The sequence below is a fragment of the Engystomops pustulosus genome, chromosome 1 (genome assembly GCF_040894005.1).
Source record: "Engystomops pustulosus chromosome 1, aEngPut4.maternal, whole genome shotgun sequence".
NCBI classification, from domain to species: domain Eukaryota; kingdom Metazoa; phylum Chordata; class Amphibia; order Anura; family Leptodactylidae; genus Engystomops; species Engystomops pustulosus.
The window spans coordinates 273,171,088-273,193,662 of NC_092411.1; the positions used below are offsets into that span (position 1 = coordinate 273,171,088).

General features: G+C 42.7%; 1 protein-coding gene across 2 annotated transcripts in view; it reads left to right on the forward strand.

Annotated features, from left to right (window-relative positions):
* FAM53A (family with sequence similarity 53 member A) overlaps positions 1 to 22,575 on the forward strand; it is a 52,913-nt gene that overhangs the window by 25,584 nt on the left and 4,754 nt on the right. For both annotated transcript variants that reach the window (XM_072126227.1, XM_072126228.1), the window contains exons 3-4: positions 258 to 312; positions 2,298 to 3,097. In XM_072126227.1, coding sequence (XP_071982328.1) covers positions 258 to 312; positions 2,298 to 3,097 — 855 coding nt within the window. The remainder of the gene's footprint in view (positions 1 to 257; positions 313 to 2,297; positions 3,098 to 22,575) is intronic.

Here is a 22,575-nt window from a genome sequence, read left to right on the forward strand (position 1 = left end):
TTAATCAGATTTTTTTTCAATGAAATGCATGGTCATATTTTCATATTATAACCCAGTGTGTAAAACTTGTATATTACGAGAATATTAACCCAATGCCAGATATTTGGGATGCCCCATAGTATCTCTTGGACAAGTGAATGTATTTTTTTTTTTTTCTCGATTCCTACTCACAGTTATGATTTATGTTATATATATTTTTTCACACCATGTGCTTTGTTGTATGGTGTTGAAATTTCTTTCCCTCTGGTTAATTTCAGCGCTCATCTGAGAAGCTGAACAATGACGGCAGCTTGTTCCCTTACGAAATCAATGGTAAGTTTTATTAAAAAAAAAAAAAAAGAAACATTGGAAGAATTTTTTTTTAAATTTAAATTCCCAAAAAAAAGCAAGGTGTCCGAAAAAAACAAAAAGAAAAAAAAAAAAGTTAATTCCTTTTTTCTTGCAAATGAGACTCAGGGGTAATAGACGGCTTGAAAATGTGGCTCGAGAAGCCCGCTGGCTTAAACTGGTCTTAGAACAATGGCCCCCCGAATCAATGGCTGATGGTGATTTTATGCCTGTAAAGGGCTTTGCATATTAAATCCTGGCCTGCTCCATCGCCTAGAAGAGGCGGACAACGTATTTTGTCCTGTCCCTGTGGGTTTTAAAGGGACCAGATGATAAGTGACAGCGTTGGCTACGAGAGACAAAGCCGAATCCATTCCAAGCAGTTAGACGCCTCTCAGAACGAGAAATACATTATTGTGCCACTTCCCTTTTATGTGTTTTATTATTGAGGAAGTTTTAAGTATTTCAGTTTTTTTGGGGCATGCTAATAACAGTGATGAAAACGGGGCTACTCAGCAAGTGAACAAATGCTGCAGTAATGCAAAGTACATGTAAATGAGCAATTATTTAGTTATGCGTAAGTAAGGTTCATGGGACGGTGGCCTGTAGAAGGCCTATGACTTATTTACATATGTCCATTGAGTGCAATATGGCCGGGTTGAACTCACTCTGTAGGTACAGGATGGTTCAGTTGGTCTCCCTCCGTAGCTGAAGGAAGATCTTATGAGTCTCCCTCCGTGGGTGCAGAATGTGCCAGTAAGTCTCCCTCTGTGGGTGCAAGGTGGTCCAGTGAGTCTCCCTTGGGTTCAAGGTGGTCCCGTGAGTCTTCCTCCTTGGGTGCAGGGTGGTCCAGCTAGTCTCCCTCCGTGGGTGCAGGGTGGTCCAGCGAGTCTCCCTCCGTGGGTGCAGGGTGGTCCAGCGAGTCTCCCTCCGTGGGTGCAGGGTGGTCCAGCGAGTCTCCCTCCGTGGGTGCAGGGTGGTCCAGCGAGTCTCCCTCCGTGGAAGCAGGGTGGTCCAGTGAGCCTCCCTCTGTGGGTGTAGGGTTTTCCAGTGAGCCTCCCTCTGTGGGTTCAGGGGGTCTACTGAGTATTCCTCTGTTGGGTGCAGGGTGGTCCAGTAAGTCTCCTTTCGTACGTGCCGGGTGGTCCAGTAAGTCTCCCTCCGTGGGTACAGGGGGGGGGGGGGTCCAATAAGCCTCCCTCTGTGGGTGCAGGGGGGGGTCCAGTGGGTCTCCCTCTGCAGGGGCGGGGGGGGGTCCAGTGGGTCTCCCTCTGCGGGTGCAAGGGGGGTCCAGTGAGTCTCTCTCTGCGGGTGCAGGGAAGGGGGGTCCAGTGAGTGTCTCTCTGTGGGTGCAGGGGGGGCGTCCAGTGAGTGTCTCTCTGTGGGTGCAGGGGGGGGGTCCAGTCAGTCTCCCTCTGTGGGTGCAGGAGGGCGGTCCAGTCAGTCTCCCTCTGTGGGTGTAGGGGGGGGTCCAGTCAGTCTCCCTCTGTGGGTGCAGGGGGGGTCCAGTCAGTCTCCCTCTGTGGGTGCAGGGGGGGGGAGTCAGTCTCCCTATGTGGGGGGGGTGAGGGTTCATGGTCCGCTCGGTCTTCCTCTGTGGGGGCAGGGTCTGCTTAGCAGGTCGACATTCGTCTCTAACCATCTGATGGAGATATCTACATGGGGTATTGCGGATGGTTTATCCTAGCCACAAAAGTTGTATGGGGAAAAAGTTCTATTCTTTTGAGAATTCCCCTTTTTTCAGCCTCTTGTGCTTTTTTTTCTTTTTATTGTGCTGAGTGTTATCCGTCTGCTCTGCTGTTTCTCACCTCTAAAAATAAACCAGAGTCTTAGTGCCGTCACCTGTGAGCTCCAGGCTTTATTTTATGTAAGATTTGTCTGTGGAATGAGACTATTGTTTTAATCTTTTTTTCTTTCTTTTTCTTTTTTTTCCCCCCCTTCCCTTTTTTTCTATCTCTCTTGTTCAACAGAGCACAGTCGCTGGAAGGTGATTGACAGAGGATGTCCAGTCCGGGCGGAACTGAACAAGAATACGTTTTTCTCTTTCCCTATGTGCCCCTTTAGCACTAGCACTCCCGGCAGTTTTAATCTTCAATGGCAGAACGAATCCACAAATCAGGCGTTGGCCTTGATAAACAAACTTAACCTCAATGACAGCCTTGGCCAGCCTCTGGCTCCCCCTACAAAAAGACACTGCAGGTCATTGTCTGAGCCAGATGAACTGTCTCGCTGTCGGTCCCCCTGGAAACCGGGCAATTCCAAAGTCTGGACTCCCGTGTCAAAGAGACGATGCAACAGTGGTGGCAGTGCCACTTTACAGCGCTGTAATAGTCACGGCAGTGCCACCTTACAGAGAAGCACAAGCATCAGCCTGCCTCAGAATACCCCATCTCTAAACAACAACATATTCACAGTCCCTACCTGTAACACATCTCCTGTCCCAAGGCCTTCTTCTGCCAGCAGTGGCTTTGTGGACAATAGCGAAGGAAGCACAAATTCAAGTGTACGCTGGAACTCGGGAGGTTCTTGCGACTTTGACCCAAGAAGGCGTCTTTCTCTGTCTCAGGAGCACATCACAGAACCAGGAGATATATTGCCTTCAGCAAATAGCACTCCAACCTCTACCCCTGAGCTGAAAAGGCGCCAGGGATTGCTCAGGTGCCGTTCCCAGCCTTGCGTGTTAAACGAGAGGAAAACCCGACTAAAACGCAGACGTGACGAAGACGTTCGGTGGAATCGACCATCTATAGATTTCTTTAAGATGACAAGGGTAAGTGCTTCTCATCTGAAAGACCCAGCCAGATATCTTGTTCGGGCAAGTTTTATGTAGCCATACGATATGGGAATAAAAAATTCACTATTTTCCAGGTATCTTAGCCCATTTATACAAATACGACACCACCCATCTTTTATCAGAACCTCTCAGTATATATCTATGTCCTGTCTGGAAATGACGTACGGTGGGATACTCGGAGCCAATCCCTTTCTTCCGACCATGTTGGAAGATATGACTCCGGTGTTATGGAACTTTCTTTTCTTCACCATTTTTATCTTGTAGTTTAAGGAGTAGCTGTGGGAAGATGGGAAGCATTGCCATTCATAACCCTCAGTTCAGGAAATGAAAGCAAGCTAGAGACGGATACACAAGTCAACGCTGTCTTAAGTGCTATTCAACCAAATAATATGTTATGATTTCCGTAGAAGGTCCACCCTTCTACTGAAACAGATTACAGACCTGCTGCAAAAATGGAAATATCAATTATGGAAAGACCCTCCCATACACATTTGTTATACCCCCCTTCCCGATATCCTCATACAGACCCATCTAGTATTGGCTTACCTCTTGAAAAATATGAGACATGAGTCTCTGCCCTCATAGGCTATTGCCGGCATACGCACAAGAGAATAGTATCTTATAATTTTGGCAAGACCTGGCCACTTCTCACGTGTGTGTGAGCATCTTGATTCTCAGCATCTCTTGGGGAACGGCCATTTTGAATTTTTCCATGGCTGACCATTAGTTTGATAAAATCTGTATACAGAGGTATATCTCCTTACTCTACATTGAAAATAAACGCAGTTTCTGCTGTTCGAAGGTTCAAATGTGTTAGGGCAAGAATGAAATAGCTGTGAGATGATCTGGCATTTAGCAGATCCAAGGCTATGAGTACCTACGGGTCACGGTCTACAACTATATCCAAGTGCACTTGAGTTGATTATGTCCTCATGTGAATAAAGCCCCTCTAATTACTCATCACTGTGATGTATATACAGAACGAAGGTAGCAATTTATGATTTGTGATGCTTCGTGATCAGCCATCCCCTGGAAACCTGTTCTTACCGTCAACAGTTGCGGGTATAAGTGGAAACTTCTGTCATGAGCTCATAACGTTGTCCTCACAAGACTGGAGAATAAATCCATTTCCCTACTGCTTGGATTTACTTTCAGTGAGTTACAGGCTGAAAATAGTGTTAAAATGGGAAAGTCCCTTTCTCCTGCAGTAGAGTTGAGTGCCAGAGACTTGCATAGTTCACCCTCGAGTCTCCACGCTTCATCCTATTTGGTATGAATGTTCTCTCCCATGTGGTCAAAGTTCTGAGATTCCCAGCACTGAACATGTCTGAACTTGACCTCTATGTGTATTTTACTATATTTCACTTGTTGCCACACAAAACTACTTGGTGTTTAATACTAAAACATTGAGCGGTGATCACTTAGACAGCAGATCCACTGCTGATAGCTTCATGGTCATTTGCCATCTTTGTGTGGTGTCTCTTGGGCCCCTTGGTTTATGTTCAGTCCTTTAAGGCTTCTCTCGAGGAACCCAAAACAAGTTTCGTAAGTTTGCTGTATCATTGGCAGAACTTCCTCTCCTGCTTTATGGATATGTCCTCAAAAGGTGGTCATTCAGACACCACCCAACTGTGTTTTTGATTCATAAAGTAGGGTAGAGCTTAACAGTGATGACTCTTATGCTGTCAATGTGGCCATCAATAACCCTGTAAATGTCCAAAGTGGGCCACATAGCCCAGATGTTACTACTTGACTTCCTCAGTTGGCCGTGGCTTGCATAGTAATAACATGATGTACCCATCACTGGGCATAGCAAGTGTATGAGGGGCAGCATGCTCTTCACTCAGTGCCCCTTTTAATAGCAGCATGGAGTCCCTCTGTCAGTTCTGGGATAGTGAGTGATATGCTTTCTAAGTCAGGAAGCTGGCGGTAGTCCTCACTCGTCAGCTTTCCCATGACAGTTATAGTATCTGAAAAAGGTCAAAAAGTCTCCGAGGCTGAAGCAAGATGTAGATTTCCTGGGAAACTTATGGCCAAATTTTGGTTTTACTTCATGGAATAAATTTTATATAGCTGTGCCAGCTGGGGGCAATAAACTATTTGCAGCCTGGAAAGTTTTCGAGAACGGGGATTACCCATAACCGTCACTGCTTGGATCAGCATTGGCTTAACCATAATCTCCAAAGAGTAGCAATGCCATGGCAAAGTCCTTTAGCAATGGCATCCATTAGTTTAGAATTTTTTTTAGTCCAGTAAAGTAAGACCCAAAAATTTTTTTGAAGGCCAATTTAGAACGTTTAACAATCCAAAAAATTAACTACCAGGGTCTGGTATTAAGCTGCAGTACCAGAATAAAACCATGGACAGGTGTGGCACTGTTTATACTACACAGAAGCCATTTTAATGACGAGTTTCTTTCCCTCCGTAAGTAAACACTGACAGACCCTCTCATTAGTTGTATTGAATGACTGTTCTGGAATTTTTTAGGGAACTTGATGAATGGGGGGGGGGGGGGGGTTAATCGTTGCTATTGAGTTCATCACTGATTTGCTTACGAGAGTAAAATTATACTTTGTGTAGGAAAATGTGAGGGTTTTTTGCAGTTGGTACTTGCCACCTGTATCTCCAGCGAAATGTCAGCCAAGGTGCGGATCGGGTTTCAGCCCGAAAGAGACAAACACGACCCTGTGAATGAAAGACCTTCATACTTTCCAGCTAATGGTTAAGCTAAAGACTTCAGCTAATTTTTTAGACAGCTGTTTGACCTTGCCGGAAAATGTGGAGTCGCTGTGGGATTTGTCCCATTATCCAACAGTTCTGGCAGAGTCCCGAAGGCTAGAAAAGCTTCACTCTGCAAAGAGCTACTTTTTTCTTTTTGCTACTTTTTTATTTTTTTGTAAATTGGCTCCTTCAGAGTGGTAGCTGATGCATGAATCTTCTTTCAGGCACAGACAGTTCACGTTTCGCTGTTCTGATGTTCACAACTGTATTGCAGAACCTGAGAACTTGTAATCTCTGTACACGGGAAGAGTGAATGCCCTGTACTTTTTTTTTTTTTGTAGCACATCTCATTCTTGCTCTCACATCATTGAGTTTTAACGATCAGAGGAGAGCTGCTCATAGCCGGTTTTATGAGCGCTTCCTGTCACAGTAGATGTTAACATCCATCAAACTTTCCTCTATGGTAAAAACATTTTACCCAATAATACTCACATCACTCCTTGAATTGAAGCACAGATATTGCGCTCTTCAGGTTGTTGACTCACTGTGTTGTTTAACCCTTTCAGGACCTGGCCCTTTTTTGTTTTTTCATTTTCATTTTTTACTCCCCATGATCAAAAATCCATAACTTTTTTATTTTTCCATGTACAGAGCTGTGTGACGGCTTATTTTCTGCGTAACAAATTGCACTTCATGGAGATGGTATTGAATATTCCATGCCGTGTACTAGGAAGCGGGAAAAAAATTCCAAATGCAGTGAAATTGGTAAAAAAACGCATTTGTGCCGCCTTCTTGTGGGCTTGGATCTTACGGATTTCACTGTGCGCCCCAAATGACATGTCTACTTTATTCTTTGGGTCGGTACGATTACGGGGATACCAAATTTGTATAGGTTTTATAATGTTTTCATACATTTAAAAAAATTAAAACCTCCTGTACAAAAAATGTTTTTGGGATTTTGCCATCTTCTGGCACTAATAACTTTTTTATACTTTGGTGTACTGAGCTGTGGGTGGTGTCGTTTTTTGCGGATTTTGATGACGTTTACAATGTTATCAATTTTAGGACTGTACGACCTTGTGATCACTTTTTATAGAATTTTTTAATTTTTTTAAATGACAAAAAAAGTGCCATTTTCGAATTTGGGCGCGATTTTCCGTTACGGGATTAAACGCAGTGAAAAACCGTTATCATATTTTGATAGATCGGGCATTTTCGGACGCGGCGATACCTAATGTGTTTATGATTTTTACTGTTTATTTATATTTATATCAGTTCTAGGGAAAGGGGGGGTGATTTGAGTTTTTAGGGTTTTTTATTATAATTTTTTTTTTTTTTACTTTTTTTTATTTATTTTTTTAGTACTTTTCAGACTCCCTAGGGTACTTTAACCCTAGGGGGTCTGCACGATCCTATCATATACTGCCATACTACAGTATGGCAGTATATGGGGATTTTACTCCTCATACATTACAATGTGCTGATAGCACATTGTAATGCATGGGTTAACCAGAAGTAGCCTCGGGTCTTCGCGAGACCCGAGGTTACCATGGCGACGGATCGCCGCTCCCCGATGACGTCACGGGGAGCGGCGATCCTCGAAAAGATGGCGGCGCCCACGCGCCGCCATGCTTTTGAAGCCGCCGGCAGCATTGCCGGCGGCGATCGAGGTGAAAACACCCGCGATCGGTGCTAGCACCGATCGCGGGTGTTACCGGTAAGCCTTTGCTGCAATATGCAGCAAAGACTTACCGGCTATGGAGAGGGCTCAGCGCGTGAGCCCTCTCCATGCACCCGCGGCCGACCCGTGACGTGCTATTACGTCACGGGTCGTGAAAGGGTTAACCGGATCAGATTGAGACATTTTGGATCTTTGTTGTCCAGATTGCCTCCCTGTTTATCACCCTTTATAGGGAGGGCATAGACATTGCTCCAAGGAGACCCCTGAGTTACTACCTCTTCGAACGGTCCTGATATAGTTGACAACTGGGACAGAGTCGAGAGGTACCGGTGGGAAACAGTAGGGAGTAGGTAGAAGAGTTGTGGGCTACTTCATCATATTGAAGTCTGGCACATGGAAAACTAGGAACTAGGAAACTAAAATGCTATGTAATAATTATTTCTATAGCGCCATCAAATTCCTTAGCGCTTTATGTATGATTATTGGGATAGAAACTCGGCAGCATGACCATGCCGTTAGGCCTTATATATAAATATTGAGACTCAATTTGGAATCAATTTTTAAACAAAGGCAATCTATTTTATGGATTCATAATCCGCTGATGCCTTGGATCTGTCCGATCAGGATTAATTTTCTTCGTCAACATATAGTGGATTTGTAGTTGTTACTATATATTTGTCGGAGACTCTTCGTTCCGGGATTCTGAGTTGGTGCCCACCTTCTAAAATGTCACTTTACCTTTATCCACCATATTTATTTAACAGCTATGTGTGAACTTTGCTATAAAAAGAGATCACCATGTACTTTATAGAATTGTAAAAAGTTCCTTGACCCTGTGTCGGATGAATATAGACACCTACTCGGAAATAAATGTTTCATAAAGTGGTGGATATAGAAGATGAAAAATTTAAAAAATTTAGATGCAAGCTATCCGAGTTATTTCTGCTGGAAATGCAATGTATAAAAGCATGACCAATGACCAGAGGATTGGTAACGCCCAGTATTACAACTTGGTTTGGTGGCCATTGGGTCGGCCATATTGGTTCCTACCCAATTTTCCGCTATAACGTGTTGAGCTTTTAATGACAGGATGACTCAAGTTCCTTTCTTCTGTTTACTCTTCATGGTAATAAATCTGTAGGAAGATTATATAAAAATTTTCCACTACTGCACGCCATATGGTGGCTTTTAATACCCAGAGATCAATCACAGAAATCATTTCGAAATGAAGTGCCGTTTCCTGCTGAACACAGCTCTTCTGCTGTAGAAGACCTATAGAGGCAGAGACCTAGCTAAAGTTCTTCTCTATTCAGAGGCCGTTGACTCATTTCCGTACCGAGCTCCCCAAAGCTGACTTTCAGGATGACAACATCATTGTGGTCTTGTACATATGACAGCGGCTTGTAATAGCTACTCTTGGGTTAAAATGCTAGTGTGACATGTCTATCAGCTGTGCTCAGCAGCAGATGCATCACCTTGATATTTTTTTATTATTGCTAAATGAATCCCTGGAGGCTGGAAGCAAATTAATTTCTTCTCAGGAATTTTTATTTTGTGGCCGATCCCTTTAAATTTGGAGTGGCCCAATTAAAAGGAAGATAATGTAACTGTACCGACAAGTCAGTCAACCATATAATTTATCCTCTGACTCATAGACATGTACAATATTGTCTTGAGTAAGGCCTCTCCAGTTATGTTTGGCCTTAGGTTTTCTTTTAGACCTTCTACTACATGAAAGGCTTTGTTGTAGAAACGGATAGGGGACACAAATGAAAAATACTAAAACTCGGACATAGTGGACTACGATTAAATTCTAAATTCTCAAAATTTGGGCTTTACCTTTGAGTCTAGTAGTGTTGGGCGTCTCCGTTAGCCATCAATGTTAAGACGTTGCATCCTTTTTTTCCTTACGTCATGGTGTTGACAGTCGGGTCACTAAGGTCTTCTTGGTTCTGGGTAGACTTTGAAGTGTCAAAGCTGATCAAAAGCAAAACCTTTGAACATGTGACCCATACATGTGACATTTTGCATTACTAATTGTGGTGCCACACTTGACATGACCCTCCGGTGTATCTCGGTAGAGTTCCTGGATAGTTAAGTGTTTGACAAACAAAACAATACATAAGTATGCATACCTTTTGAAAAATATGTAGTATAGCCTAAGGAAAAACTACATTTTGTTATTCAGGGTGACCTAAGAGCACTTTAACTTATTTTGGCCAATATCGCCTCACCTAGTGAGGTTCTTGAAGCCTCATTCTAGTAATTAGTGAGGACTTTGTCTTCCAATCTCCTAAATTTAGTCATTGCCTTTACTAGATCTGACCATGCTCCGCACCATCACTGCCCTTCATTATTAAGAGGTCGTTCCCATATCATGGTGAGGTTTGACCTTCAGGGATAGAGGAAGTAAATGTCCACCAGTCGTCTTGTAGTGGTTTCCACCATTGACTCCTGTTACTATATTCCTTTGCGACTGGCTACAATGGCATTATATAATTTTTCTTGTAAAGTCCAACCCTAGGACTGTGGACTTTCACTTGGCATCATGTGCAGTCGTTATCTTAGCTGATGGTTTACTGTAAATCATGACAACATTGTAAGAGGCTTTGGACTTTATATGAGACTAGTGGCTCCTACTTCAAGGCGTAGTCAATATTTGCCTTGTAGATCTATATATATATACCACACCCCTCATAGTTACCAACATATCCAGTGCCGATAATCCCTGTCTGTAGTTTTGCCCAATTGTGGGACCAGCTGAACTTTCTGTGATTTAAAAATGAGCCCCGGCCACTACCAATGACAATCGGTGCCAACTCGTAACTCCTGTATCGGCTTGCACCATCCACCCCAATAACGTGCATTGTGAAACTCAACTCCATTACCACAGTGTGTTTATTTTCAGACGCCCTCTAAGGGAATGTAGATCTACATCCAAGGGCTATTCATCTGACTGTAAACTCTCCGGCTTGCAGACTCCCTAACCACTAAACCTTACTTCCTCTTTTTTTCTGATTTGCAAAACACCAGTGTATAACAAATAGTAATGGGTTGCTATGGAAGTCCGTGTTAGGTTCCCAGCAAAGAGAAAAAAGATATGTAATATTTTGAAGGGACTGTTTCTAACAAAAAGCGGCTAACCTACAATAAGTCATAGTATTCTGCACTCAGAAGGGCTCTCAGCCGAGAGACTTTATGTTTGATTGTTTCAGTCTGCACAAGTAATCACCTTGTACTTCGTAGTGTTGTTCCGGATATGTACATGCTCAGCCCGTTGCCCAAAAGCGAAAAGCAAGTTCGGTTCGACAAACAAGTTCCGTGTACTTTTGGGATTTACTACACCAAATCTAGCATCACTGAATTAAACTCACTCCAGTTATTCTAGGTTTGATAGCTTGTTGGAACAAACTTTCCGGTGGTTGAATGCATCCAACACTGACCATATCCACCTACATTGTCAGAGCCTTCTGGATCTTGTTTGCGCTTAAAGGGGTTATCCGGGTTTAAAAAATTTCTTCTGGCCGGGCTGGGGAGGGCTATTTAAACACAATAAACATGTACTTACCTCCTCCGGTGCTGCCGATGTCTCGCGCCGCGGGCCCGTCTTCTCGGTGCGCCGGTTTCATTACACCGGCGCACAGGGAGCTTCCGGCCGGATGCTCCCATGCGCACCATCTCCCAGCGCTTACAACGCTGAGAGATAGGGACGGATGGGAGGAGCCGTCCACATCGCGGACCGGAAGCTCCCTGTGCGCGGCTTCCGTGCCCCTGTAAACAAACAGGGGCACGGATCGAAGGGACATCGGCGGCGCCGGAGGAGGTAAGTCCAGGGAGCCCGGCCATAAAAAAAATGTTTAAACCCGGATAACCCCTTTAACTTTTTACATCAGGACCCTTTATAAATATTCACCATGACCACAACATTAGCTGCCGTTGGTCATCTTGTTGATTGACCGGTTGTGCACCATATAGCTGTTTTGGTATTAATATTTAGGACTATGAGGGAGATTTATCAATGCTTCTATGCCATTTTTTGGCGTAGAAATGCTGATACAATCAAAAATTCTTGATTTGCTAATATAATAGCAACTACGCTGCCTACATGCCATGTTTGTGGAGGGGACATAAGGGAGCGTAGCTGCCGGTTGAGTGGGTGGGCACCGGATGTTCTTGCCCCGTGCCTGCATACATTTTAAAAACTTGAAAAATTACTTTTGCAGGTTTTTACACAAAACTAGTCCAGGTCGTAGTTTTGCCCGGTGGCCAAATACATTAAGAGGCCTAAGTGGAACATAGAGATTTGTAAACACCGGTGCAGGTAAATCTCCCACTTTGTTCACTCCTAGTTTGTGATTAAGTAAGTAACACTACAATTATTGGAACATGTTTTTCCTTTTTGTCAATATTTTAGAGATTCCTCTAGCTACATTTTTGTAGGACACTGGTGCACAAATTATGCATGGCTCTTCCTAGGCTCTTACATATTATTACCTTTTCAGTGAGTAGGCCACTCAACGTTGATCGTTCAGAGGGTTCCCCAACGAGAAGGCCACAGTAGGGGAAGCAGTTTGCTAATACAAAGCTTACCTGTAAAGTCCTGTAAAAACTGTTTTTTTTTTTGGCAGATGATCTGTTGGACTTTTTTTTTGTAGCATTACCTAATTCTTCTCTGCATGCATCAGCTCAATGTTTAGATTTCATGGAGGAAATGCTGCAACGTCCGTGACCCATAACATGTGAGATTTCCTTTTTCTGCTTTCACAGAGCAAATGTCTGTGTTTATAGTACAGAGACAGTCCTTGTAGTGGTATTTTTGTAAAGACGAGGACAGTCCAAACACTGTCTTTACCGGGGTGAGAAGTTTAAGTTTTTCATGGCTTAATCAAGCTACATAAGGTAAGGGGGTCTGTTCTTGCAGGAGACTTGTTCAACGCCATTTCGGAATAGAGTACGGAAGGGGCTGTACATGGTTATGGAATTCTTAATACAGAGCTGTTTAGCGTTGCACAATGTTGAATCATCTGCACATTGTTGATAATTTTCTGCAGATGTGTGGAGAGTCCTTTCTTGTGTGAAGCAATACTTAAAGCAGACACCGTCTCTCTCATTACACCGGAACTTCAAGGAATATGGATACATTTATAAGAATTCGCAGTGCACTTTCACAAAAAATTTGGAAAATTGCCAAATAAAAATGGTTGTTTCTCCTACTTTATCATAGATCCAGCAACTATTTTTATCCCCCTCCAAACAGAAGGTTAGCTTCTTCAATTATCACCTATTAACTGATGTAGATCGGGGTACTTGCTTGACCACCACTCTAAGGAATCTTAGGCCCGATCTTGCAGAATTTGAGGGTTCCCCATTATGTCAATCCAGGTTTTTTCCCCCTTTCTCCTAACATTTAGAACTAATTAATAGGTGATATTTGCATTATGCTAGGATAACCATTCAATACTTTTAAAGGGTTTTTCACAAATTAGGCTTACACAACCGATAAAGGCTGAAGTACCCGATTACCTTGCAGCGAAGGGTTAAAAGTTGTACGTGAACACACCTGCCGCGTCTTAATTCATTGAAGCAGCTGCTGCGTTTTAATCTCTGGCTTCCCCTTTGATCAGTACACACACACACACCTTTACTAGTAAGTAGAGATCTAGGGCACCAGATTGCAGGTTTCCGCCAATGGTTTCCTTTGACCTTTCAGATTATTGCCCTGTTATTATACCACTTTACAACGATAAACTACTTTTTACCTTTAAATAACTTATCTCATTTTCCGACAGCTGACCCTACGGGATTTATGAGGTTTTGCTGTAGTGCAGGTATACGTTTTTATTGACTATACTGCTACCTTTAGTGGAGTTAAGTCCATATAAGGCTGTGTTCACAACTCGGGTTTCGTTTTGACTGATGTATACTTTGGGAGTTGTCTTCAATCAATTTCCCCTGGAAAAGGCCTCCACGTAACTCGTAGTGTAGGCGGTCAGTGGTGTATGTTGAACCTTGACTCCTATTGTAAAAGATATAAAAATAGGCGTAAGGTGGGAGGGACATGTTATCTGTCAGGTTGGTAATGGTAGTCACTTAAGTTGCCCTGGTAGCAGTGGTGCTGATGGACCCAAGAGTGTATGGTTTATATTGCTAGTCTTCTCATATGGGAAAGGGACACCTTATGGTTCAACCTAAGCCTCTTGGGCCCGGTTACATCCGCACCCTTTGCACCACCTCAAGTTACGCCGATTCCTCATAATATAATGTATTAAGTCGAAGGAGAATAGTAGTGACGATGCTTTGCTGTGCACAGGGTTAACATGTGTTTGTAATCCAAACATAACTGTTTATGTTCTCCCTCTCCCAGTGAAATATCAGAACTATGTCCAGAGTATTTTCTGGCATGCCCTCATCCTTCCACTCCCCTGACCTCCAAGACATTGCAGATCGTCCTTATACTGAGAACCCACCATACGCAAAATTCATCTGGCCCGGTAACTGCAGAGCTCGTCTTGAGTACACAGACAAGTGTAACATGACTCTGCCTCTTGGCCTTTAAGCGTCTCTACACTGAAAGAGTAGTAGGCCTGGTCGGGCTTTGTCACGGTAGAACCAGGTGCAGTGTGTAAAATGCCCACGTTTCATATTAGGGGAAAGTTTGTGCTAGGAAAGCAGAATCGTTCTCCGTTTTGGAAACTTGACAGGTTTTGTAAAAATATCTAAAATGTGAGTCAGATGTGTTAGCGGCCAGCTTCCTCTCTGTTCATTATATAATCTCTGATTTATAGCGCCATACTCTTCCTGTTCTTTACATAAAGAGCAAAACAGAATAAATCTTTGGTTCACTAACTGGAAATTCCTCGATTCGAAATGTTGCCCCTTCATCTAGCACGCCTAATACAATTTATAGCTACCCAACTAGCCTCGAGACAACTGGCCTCAAGACAAAGGGACTTCACACAAGATCCATCTAAGAAAGGTTCAGGTCTAAAGAGACCTCAACCTGAACCTACCTTAGATGGATCTTGTGTGAAGTCCATATGACTCGAGGCTAGTTGTCAAGCTATAAGTTGAATTAGGGCAACATTGTAGGCATGTAGTGAATAAATTCAAGTTCTACTTTTGAGTCTGGATTGTTGAGTCTAAATTTTGTGTAGAATGTGAGTAGCTCATTGATGGGCTTTTTAGGCTGGTAGATTCCACACCATGGGCAACCACATTGGCAGAGGTCATTATGTTAAACCATCAAGTTTGATTTTCCTGTGCTGGGGTCCTTATTCTAGTTACCCTGGTCAAGTTCATATATCTTGAACTTCCTCAAAAATTTGATTCTTCGTGACCATGTCTTGACCATTTATGATAACCCATATGCTTGAACCTGGAGATAAAGAATTCCACTGCTGGCCACCATCTTCTGTCAGACAACAGAGACCTTGTTGTCAACCATCCTGAAGAGATTGGAGTTATTACCCTCAGTCATTCCTTCTGTTACTTGAGTAAGGCTCCAACAGACCTCAACAATTTACTAGTATGTCGTTGTCAATTCTATGGAGAATTATTGGAATTCCACCTTCCATCAAACAACCCCATGACATCATAACGGTATGACTCCCGTTTCTGTGAGCTGTACATGCATCCACAAAATTCTTGATTTTTGTCCCTGCTTTTTGGGAGTTGGAGCTCACACAACCTCTTTCAGTTGTAGAAGTTAAGATAGAAAACCCCCTTAAATTCTTTGGAAACCCATTAAAAGACACGAGTCTTTATAGTTTTTGCACTAAAAGTAGTTCTTCAGGATATCTAACCAGCACATGCTGAAGATTTGCTTAACCAAGCTGCTTTTTTTCTGCTGTTTAAAGCTTTTCTTGGTGCATCTTGAATTTCTCAGTGACAACTACAACTACCAAAGTGTTAAGTGTCCCCCATCCACCACGTCCTTGTATCTCTATTTCTGACTGCGATAAACAAATGAGCTTGCTGGCTCAGGCAATCTTGTGATTTTCCATAGTTTTGTTCTGCATGCTTCAGCCTGCCCAACACAAACAATGAGCCCATTCTAGAAGTGTCGTAAAATCTGACGTCTGAACCATTGTCAAGAGAATCCTGGGTTTCCGCAAAAAAGAGTTTTGACCCCAAAAATTAAAAACCTGGTCCTGAGTAGTTGTCTTAGTTTAGTTTTTAAGCTTCTAAGCTCTTTATTTTATTTTTTTTTTTTTCAAAACGGTAGTAAAAATTTTATAAAAAATGTAGTAAAATCTAGAACGTCAAAAGACAAATTTCCCTATTGGTTGAGATGTTTCCTCCGGTTTTCTATATGGCCACAGGAATGAGTTGAGCAGAAGTGACGGCCATTTTGCACTTTCAGTTTTACACAATTTTTCCTTAAACCACTATGGATGGAATTAAGAAGGTTTCCAGGAATCCTGTAAGTTTGGTTGACACTTGTTCTCTGGCACTCCTGGCCGGACTGGATGAATTGGTGGCCTTAGCAGTTGGTGGTGACATCACGTTTCGCGTCACTGGGGCCTGCTGAGACGGCAAAGCAGAAATCGTGAGCCACAGCCTGGTGAAGTTTTTGACTGCCTCAACCCCCTGTGGGATATGCAGGATTTCAGACTTTTTGGAGGAAACCCCTTTTAAGCAATAAACCTTAAGCAGCATTGATATCCCACACTCGCTGCTCTCTTTGAAGCGGTAAGGTGAAGGGCTGAGCGTAGTTTATATTAGATCTATGTTCAATGTTTGCCACCTTTGTAGCTTTTGCCAAGTTCATTAATCATGGTAGATTTTAGTCTAGACAGCTTTTCAGTACGATGTGTGCGGTTCAGTGCCAAGTTACCCCACGTAATCGGCAACGCTATTTCAATCCACTTGATTAAATCTCTAGGAATTTCCTTAAATGGCACCTAGGAGAGCAATAGGGCAACATTCTCCACATAGCTGACGAGGTTCAAGGCCTTATTGTCTGTTTTCGATATTGCAGGTGTTTGTTTTGTTATAATATGAATTTTCTATAGGAAAGCGTTAAACGCAACGGACAGTGTTGACATTTTGTTGGCATGGACAGACGCCTCACCCCTCGTTTCCTGATCTCCGACATCCACAGTCTGCCGTCTGCAATTGTATTGTATCTGAGCTGGAAACATGGACTTCCAGTCCCCCTCCCCTTGTGTTTGGAGAAAGGTTCTAAGTTTAGTATGTGTCTGTCACTTCCCTCTGAATGGGCCGACAACGGGAGACACGCATGGATTTAGCTAATGACAAGTGTAAAGAAAATTAACCCCTCCTCCGATAATTGTACGAAGGGTTTCAAGTTGACAAGAGCAGGGCCTCCTGCATAATGCACAGCATGTCGTATTCTCGTATAGCGGGGCTCTGCAGCTGGACGTGGGGTGCACAGCCTGCAGGCAGTTATAGTGCAAAAGCTGAGTAGCCATATGTTGGCCCAGGTTGCCATATGCTGGACTGTTGCATATGGAGGTAGGTCCATTGAGTGAGATTAGAAAAAATTGCCACATGTGGCCCATTTCTGATGTCAAAAAACAGGATGGATGTTGGCATCTAAAAAAAAAACACCAGTTAAACTTCCTGTAGAGTGAAAAGCCCTTTTTGGCAAGGTTGGACTACTACGCAACATGATTTCCGTAGGCACTTGGATGGATGAGGGCATAGAGAGATAAGGGTTAGGATACATACAGCTGGGGTATTAAGATATAATATGCAGCAAAACCTAGAACCTAGATAAATGGGGGGGGCAAACAGAGGAAAAATCAAGGTTAAAATAAAGAGTAGTCTTCTCGTAAATGAAAAAAAAAACATAAATCACCCAACCCTGAACTAGGGTACCTTCACCAGCTCCACCCACAATTATCTTTATCAATCGTTGGGGGTAATAGAATGCCTTTTAAATACTGGTGATACATCTTAGCTTGAACCCAGTTCCTCAAGGGCGGGGCCAACAAAATAATTCTTTTTCATTTCTCAAGCCTCAAAGGGAGACTAAGAAATGGCAATACGAGGTCCTGGACCTCCTGGCCATATACTAAGGGGTTGTAGGATCTAGCTTATTGTAGAAGCCATTCCTTTATTTTTTTTCTAGAAGTGTCTTCTAACAAGTATCTTATATTCCGAGTACCTGTACAGACGTAACATAGGAGCCAGCGATGTAGGTGGGTATTGTCTTTCCTCCTCGAAGCTAATTGATGCCCCTTCTTTGGAAGTTCTGGTCATGGCTGTAAGACACAGGGAAGATGAGAATGTGTCGCTGTCTTAGCAGATGGATGCCGCCCCAGCTCCCTCCACTAGAACTTTCTGCTCCGGTTTCACAGCCTTGACAGCCTTCTATTTAATTTATCATGACTAAACAGAAACGCTATAGTAATAACACGCATTAATGACCAAGATGTCAGTCACAGGATCTCTCGCTGGAGACCTTGGAAGGAAAACCCGTTGCCATAACAGTGACCAAAACAAGACGTCCTGACAGGAACACCTCCGTGCTGAGTATTATATTGACAGGGCGCCCTGTGTTTTTTATTACCCGGAGCTCAATTTAGAGGGATGCGTTGGTGGCGGACTTGTAACACGTAGCGTAGGGGAAATATAAACATAATGTTTTATTATAGGTTCCCTGAATCCTTAGGAAAATAAAAAATGCCGATTGTGCTCATTTAGGGTAAGCAGTAAATGTTTTAAGAGGCAGCTGTGCTAAGCTCGTCCAGTACTGCCTGTCACACGTGTTATCTGCATATCGCTTTATGAGGCCTGGACGAGTTAAGTTACAGGAAGCGAGTGTGATTACGGCCTAGATGTGATCCTGCTGTATGCAGCACAATCTCACAGACTTTATATCTCCTCTGGCATTCAGCAGAGTTTTTGCATATATAGAAAAAACATCAAAATGTCACCTGGTCAGCCTTGCCAACTGTATGGGCGGGTTCAATGACCACTTTGTATAGTTACATCTCCTCCTAAATAATAGGGTCTTCCAGGTTTCGGCATTTCCCAGCAAAGAATTTAGCTCATAACGGTTTGGCTTACTTCGAGACCATGAAAATTCGTCATGTCTGAATTTTGGACTTGTATTTTCCTGGTCCCATTCCTGAAAAGCAAGTGTTGAGATTTGACTGCAACGTTCATCAGTCCTAATTCGATTTTAGTGAATACTTGTTCTGCCTCCATAAACAAAATCTAATCCAAAAAATCTGCCCTTTGCTGCTCTTCTGTTATTCCTCATCCAGATTTATTCATAAATTGCCAACTAGGTGTTGCTGTTTGCCTTATAAAATGGTTGTGTCGGCGTCTACACTGATTGGTCATCGGAGGTGGTCCTGGTCTGACACTGTCCGATCAGCGCCATTATAATAATCTTTATATAGAGCCATCAAGTTATGCTTTGCTTTCAGTGTCAGATTGTGGCGACACAACCCTTTTACCATAAGAATAGCAACACCCAGTTGTCAGACCATTGGGGTTCCTCCGGTTTCCTCCCACACTCCAAAAACATACTGGTAGGTTGATTAGATTGTGGGCCCCATTGGGGGCAGGGACTGATTTTGCAAACTCTGTGCAGCGCTGTGTAATCTGTGTCCTAATAAAGGAATTATTATTATTAAGACACACCCCTTTTACCATAAGAATAGTAACACACAGTTTTCAGACTGGAGACACACACCTTTTACCGTAAGAATAGTAACACGCAGTTTTCAGACTGGAGACACACCCCTTTTACCGTAAGAATAGTAACACGCAGTTTTCAATTTTAAAAATGAAGGAAAAGAAGAGAACCAGTACAACACTAGAATAGTTGATCTTGAACTTTTGCTGACGTGTAATACAAGTTTTACAAATATGTCGGGAGAAGTGGCGGCTTTCTCACGAGGCATTGCACCTTTTTATTATATACAAATGTGTATGAAAATGTGAGAGTAGAACTAGTTAGTGCTGTGCATTTCTACGACAGGTTGATGACTTTATAACTTCTAAATGTGCTCAGTAAATTGTATCCGTAGCTACTTCATATAGAAGAGGTCAGAGCAATATCTGGCTCTCACGACTCTCGGTGACGGAGCAACAAGAATTTCTGGCACAGTTAGTGCTGACATTTTTTTGTTTGGAACTAGAATAAACTTTTGAACTTTTTCCTTGAAACTGCGATATAAAACTTTTCATCACGTCTAGGAGAAATACATCTTCTGCCAATTATCATTCACCCCTTTCCGATTTTTGCATTGTTTGCTTTGTGTGTGTGTGTTTTTTTTTTTTTAATTAGTATGCAAGTATTCAAAGTGAGCGGGACTGAAAAGATCTGCCGCCGCCTCATTCATCGCCCTCTTGTCACACTGCGGAGGCCACCAATGTTGGGTCTCCCGCCAAGAGCAGAATATCAATGCAAAGTTTGAAGAGTTAATTTGGCGAACTTCGGCAGCGGCGGCAGCGCCCCATCCCTGGACGGCAGCTGTCCTTTCATCTCATCTCTTGTGCAGCAAAGTGCCTGATCTAGCAGCTGCCGGCACTTGTCACATCCCCTATAGAAAAGTGGTGTGGCATGACAGAATGTGCTTGTTACAAAATATCTATGGGTTTAATGAGGGGGAAACTTGGCGTGTTCCCTTCCAAAGGGGGGGGGGGAGGGAAAGTGTCACTCAATGGAATTTTTTCTTTACTTTTGAATGCATAATTTTTGTTTTAATTTTTTTTTTCACCAATAAGAAACCTTTGCAGACTATAATTTTTTTTTTAGCCCGTAGAATGATGACCCGATTGATGTCCAATTTTTTGATCGAGCAATGGTTCGCAATGAATTTGGGGTTTTTCGATTCCTCTAATGGTGACTCTACATCCAGAAGACAAAATTCCACAATACATTAGGTCCCTCCATTCTGCCCAGAGTTTCTCCATTGATTTTATATACCTTCCCTACCAACCCTTTATCTTGGAAGATGCTTGTAAGTCACAGACCACAGAATTTTTTTTCAGAAATTTTGCTTTATGTAGCTTGAGGTTGAAAAATATACAACGGTTGTCCACATGGCCAAGCCCATAGATGTGGACTCTTCTTATCTTCTGCGGTTTTCTTCTTTTATAAAAAAAAATACCAGTGATTTGTATTTGCTGAAGATCAGTTTCAGTATTGGCTTTCCCACGTTTCAAAAATGTAGATTGATGAATTTTCGCAGTTCTTAAAAAAATAAATTGAGTAATGTTTTTCCAGTGGTCTCGACCCAGAGGAAATTATTTTGTCTCTTGGACAGCTCAATACTATGTCCAACAGGGCTACCAATCTTTTTGATAAGCATTGAGATGTATACTATTGTATGGCCGGTAATATCTGTAAAGGGAGGGGGGATAGATTGGGTTGTTCCCGCCTCCTAAGACAAAGCCCGTAAAACGGGAACACAGATGGCATGTGCCAATAACTATACAGAGCGTGGGTCTAAGTGTTAATGTTTATTTTCAATTCTTTTCATAGAGAATGCAGCCATAAATCCCTCCAGGGCTCAAAGTACGAGGGGCCCCTGCTGCTATTAAGTAGTTTTGAAAGCTTAGCCATTCACCATTGGGTTTCTGAACAACCTGAGGAATTCTCCCCCCCCCCCACCTTTTTATATTTTTTTTTGAATGGCCAAGTAGACACTGTCCATGTTGAATAAGTGACTATTTTTCGACAAGGACATGCCGAAATGAGGAGTGTGCTGTGCTTGACAGGGCTCATCTAGGATGGGCCTGGGCTCATTCTATTCAGCAACGCATGAACAGTCAAAGGCCTTCTTTTTATCTATTGTTGCCTAGGAGGATACCCATTTAGAGTTCAAATTCCAGCAGGCTTTGGAAACAACCCGAAAACCGATAGCACTAAGGACCAGTCTCGAAGATGATAATCAGGAATCAAAAGTGATCTGTAGACAAGCCAGCACTTTGTGCTCTGACAGGAACAAACACACTGGGGGTACTTAGCTCTGAATGAAAGCTCGAAGTCTCCTTTCTTTTCGGGAACATTGAATGAAACCGCTTCTGGAGGTGGCATCCACGTCGAGCATCTGCTGCTCTGTAGCCTTTAGAAACGGCAGAGGAGGAGATCACAATGTGAAATTAGGCCCAAAATGGCATTTAATGAAGTGAGGCTCTGTGCTCTGTACTTCTATGTATTCTCAGCAAATGAAAGCCTCCGGGGTGAGAGCTTCGTGGGGTTTGCACAAGAAAGCACGTCTCATTAGATGCCTCTGCTTTTTTTTTTTTCCTAGTTTCATAGAAGTTTTTTTTTGTGTGCCGGGAAGATTGGACTACTTCCATCTGGAGGTTTTTGTATGTGTAGGCTTCAGGTTTTTTTTCCAGACAATACATTCAGACTTGATGAACCCAGAATGAGCTTCTTTCTCTCTCTCTCCTTTCTGGTAATTTAATTTAATCATTAACATGAAATGTTGCCGACGGCTCGCCAACAATTGGGTCACATCACGTAGTTGAAAAGGGGGAAATAATTATTCTTTATGGGATGAGATACAGGATTCCTTTAAGATTTTGTATTAAATATTATAATTTATTTTTTAACGTTCAATAGTTTATAGATACGAATGTGTTGGTTTATTGGAGGTGGTATTATAGTTGGTGTGTTTGTGGTCGGAAGATGGCCAGTGTCTTAGGTTTCTTAGACCATCGAAAGTTTACCCAGGATGTACCGATTGTGTCCTCCCTTACTAAAGTGTTTTATACATAGCTTTTCCAGAATTTAATTCTTAATATTATTTGTTTATAATAAATGATGATAAATCTTTTTGTAGTGCCTCCATATTCCCTAGACTTTTGCAGAACTGTGACTCGATGTTGAAGACATCATCTCATATCCTTCCTCTTGGGTATTGAGCTCGAAGCCTCAGCAACTTTGCTTGCATGCCTTGTGCCTGGTTCCTTATAAAGTATTTTAATTCAAGGGGGGAAAAATTTTTTTTTATATGTAGGAGAGCCTCTGATCAAGCTGCCCATCACTTCACCATATTGAAGAGTCTCTGGTGTCTGAAGACTTCTCCAAGACAAGACACTGCGTAATGCCTAGAAA